The 1,648-nt window shown below is 35.6% G+C and overlaps 1 protein-coding gene across 2 annotated transcripts; it reads left to right on the top strand.

Moving 5' to 3' along the window:
* Nucleotides 1–319: 319 nt before the first annotated feature.
* Nucleotides 320–1,641, top strand: LOC105315677 (uncharacterized). Of its 2 annotated transcripts, none has more exons than XM_020006932.1 (6): nucleotides 320–447; nucleotides 493–649; nucleotides 691–985; nucleotides 1,026–1,146; nucleotides 1,379–1,389; nucleotides 1,428–1,641. In XM_020006932.1, the coding sequence occupies exons 1-6, from the start codon at nucleotides 327–329 to the stop codon at nucleotides 1,554–1,556; spliced, it is 834 nt and encodes a 277-aa protein (XP_019862491.1). In that variant the 5' UTR covers nucleotides 320–326; the 3' UTR covers nucleotides 1,557–1,641. The 2 variants fall into 2 exon arrangements, with proteins under 2 accessions (XP_019862491.1, XP_019862492.1); XM_020006933.1 differs by having other exon boundaries at nucleotides 356–447; nucleotides 516–649.
* The last annotated feature ends 7 nt before the right edge of the window (nucleotides 1,642–1,648 follow it).

Here is a 1,648-nt window from a genome sequence, read left to right on the forward strand (position 1 = left end):
CTAGAGGAGGAGCAGCCACATGACGATTGATTTCATTGCGATCAACTTTTTTTATGTGATGCGGGATTGTCAGAATTTGCTGGACGAACACGTCCCTTCTTACAACAGATTAATGATGATGATGATGATGATGATGTATCATACTGACTTGATGCTGGGCAAGTAAATGGCTTCACAGCATCATTGCTACTGGAAAAGGAAATGACATTTACCCATCTGAGTACTATTTTGAATTATAGACATCCCATACGCTTTTTATCCAATCAATCAGATTAGGACCAGCTGATGCTGCAGGGGTGGGGCTGACTACCCACGTGCTGTGTGTCATGGCGTTTGAAAAAGACTTCATAAATGAATGGCCGCCACCTTCTCAGCCTCTTAATTCATCACTAGAAGAGCCGTATAAGAAGAAATATAAACTAGAGAAAGACTGTCATTGTTCCTCTGGTAAGACTTGATTTATTTTTCTAAATAATGCATTATAATTATTAGTGTTTTCTCCTGATGAAATACAGTTAGCTTGTAATGAGGATAATATGGACATGAGATCATTGCTAGCAAAATGGTGGAAAAGAAGAGTGCAAGAAAAGAATTCTGAACTGAGTGAAAGAAAAGGGAGCCCCAGGACTTTACTTAATCACATACTCAAGTACAGGATTTGCTTGTTTAATTTTCAAAATCTTTATGCAGGCTGCCATCGGCCAAGCAGTTCCTAAAGTTATGTATTGATCACCTTCGAAAAGATATCGATAGGAATAGAAGGGAACTAGCTCTTTGCTGGTATTTACTTGGTGACACTAATGAAGCAATGAACCACATGCAGCATTACCTTGCTCATACTGATCATCAGTCTGTTAACAATGATGCAAAATGGACAGCAAAACTGATAGAGAAACAACACAATGTCTTACAAGGTCAAGAGAAATTATTATTGGCTCTAAAAGAAAGGCACTTAACACGTTATGAATTACCACCAACAAATAAGGTAATTGAATTTTTTTAAATTAGATTTTATTCATTTAAAGGTTGAGAGAAGAGATGCCTCTGATCTCAGTGTTAATGAGTTTTTCCATCATTATGCAATGAGCCACACCCCACTGATAATTACTGGCCTAAAAACAACAACTGTTAAATGGGACCTTGAACATATGTGACCATAATTGACAAAAGGGCCCTTATGGTGGATTTTAAAATTGATCGTTATAATGGAAAATATAGTACTTTGTTAGACAATCATTGTTTCTAAAAGTTTCATGGTAACTTTTTGCATCCTGTTGAGTAATTTTATGATAAATGGGGCTCAGGAAGTTGGATTTTTTAGGCTAGAAAGACAAATTTCACTACCCGCCATAAGGTACCTTTTGTCAATTATGGTCACATATTAAAAAAGTAATATTATTATAGTTTTAGTTTGTATTGTTTCTTAGGCTGTTGGTCATAAGGTAGCTCCATTACGTAAGTCAGTCTCTGATAGTGTTGAATGGGCAAAACTTGAATCATGTGGCCAATCAACAGTATCAGATTTTATTGAAGCTGTTAAAAGAAAGGAAAGTTAGGCAATGATATATTTGTTATAAATAATTGTTTTTGACTCTCAAAACAGGGGATAAAAGATATTTATTTGATTGGAGTATCCCTTTGTATTGTT

This window comes from Amphimedon queenslandica, unplaced genomic scaffold, assembly GCF_000090795.2.
Source record: "Amphimedon queenslandica unplaced genomic scaffold, v1.1 AMPQUscaffold_8873_Cont19187, whole genome shotgun sequence".
Classification (NCBI taxonomy): domain Eukaryota; kingdom Metazoa; phylum Porifera; class Demospongiae; order Haplosclerida; family Niphatidae; genus Amphimedon; species Amphimedon queenslandica.

Coding starts and splice junctions, on each gene's coding strand:
- LOC105315677 (XM_020006932.1), top strand. CDS start 327: ATGGCGTTTGAAAAAGACTTCATAAATGAATGGCCGCCACCTTCTCAG. Junction 448..492: donor AGACTGTCATTGTTCCTCTG/GTAAGACTTGAT, acceptor TATAATTATTAG/TGTTTTCTCCTGATGAAATA. Junction 650..690: donor TTACTTAATCACATACTCAA/GTACAGGATTTG, acceptor ATCTTTATGCAG/GCTGCCATCGGCCAAGCAGT.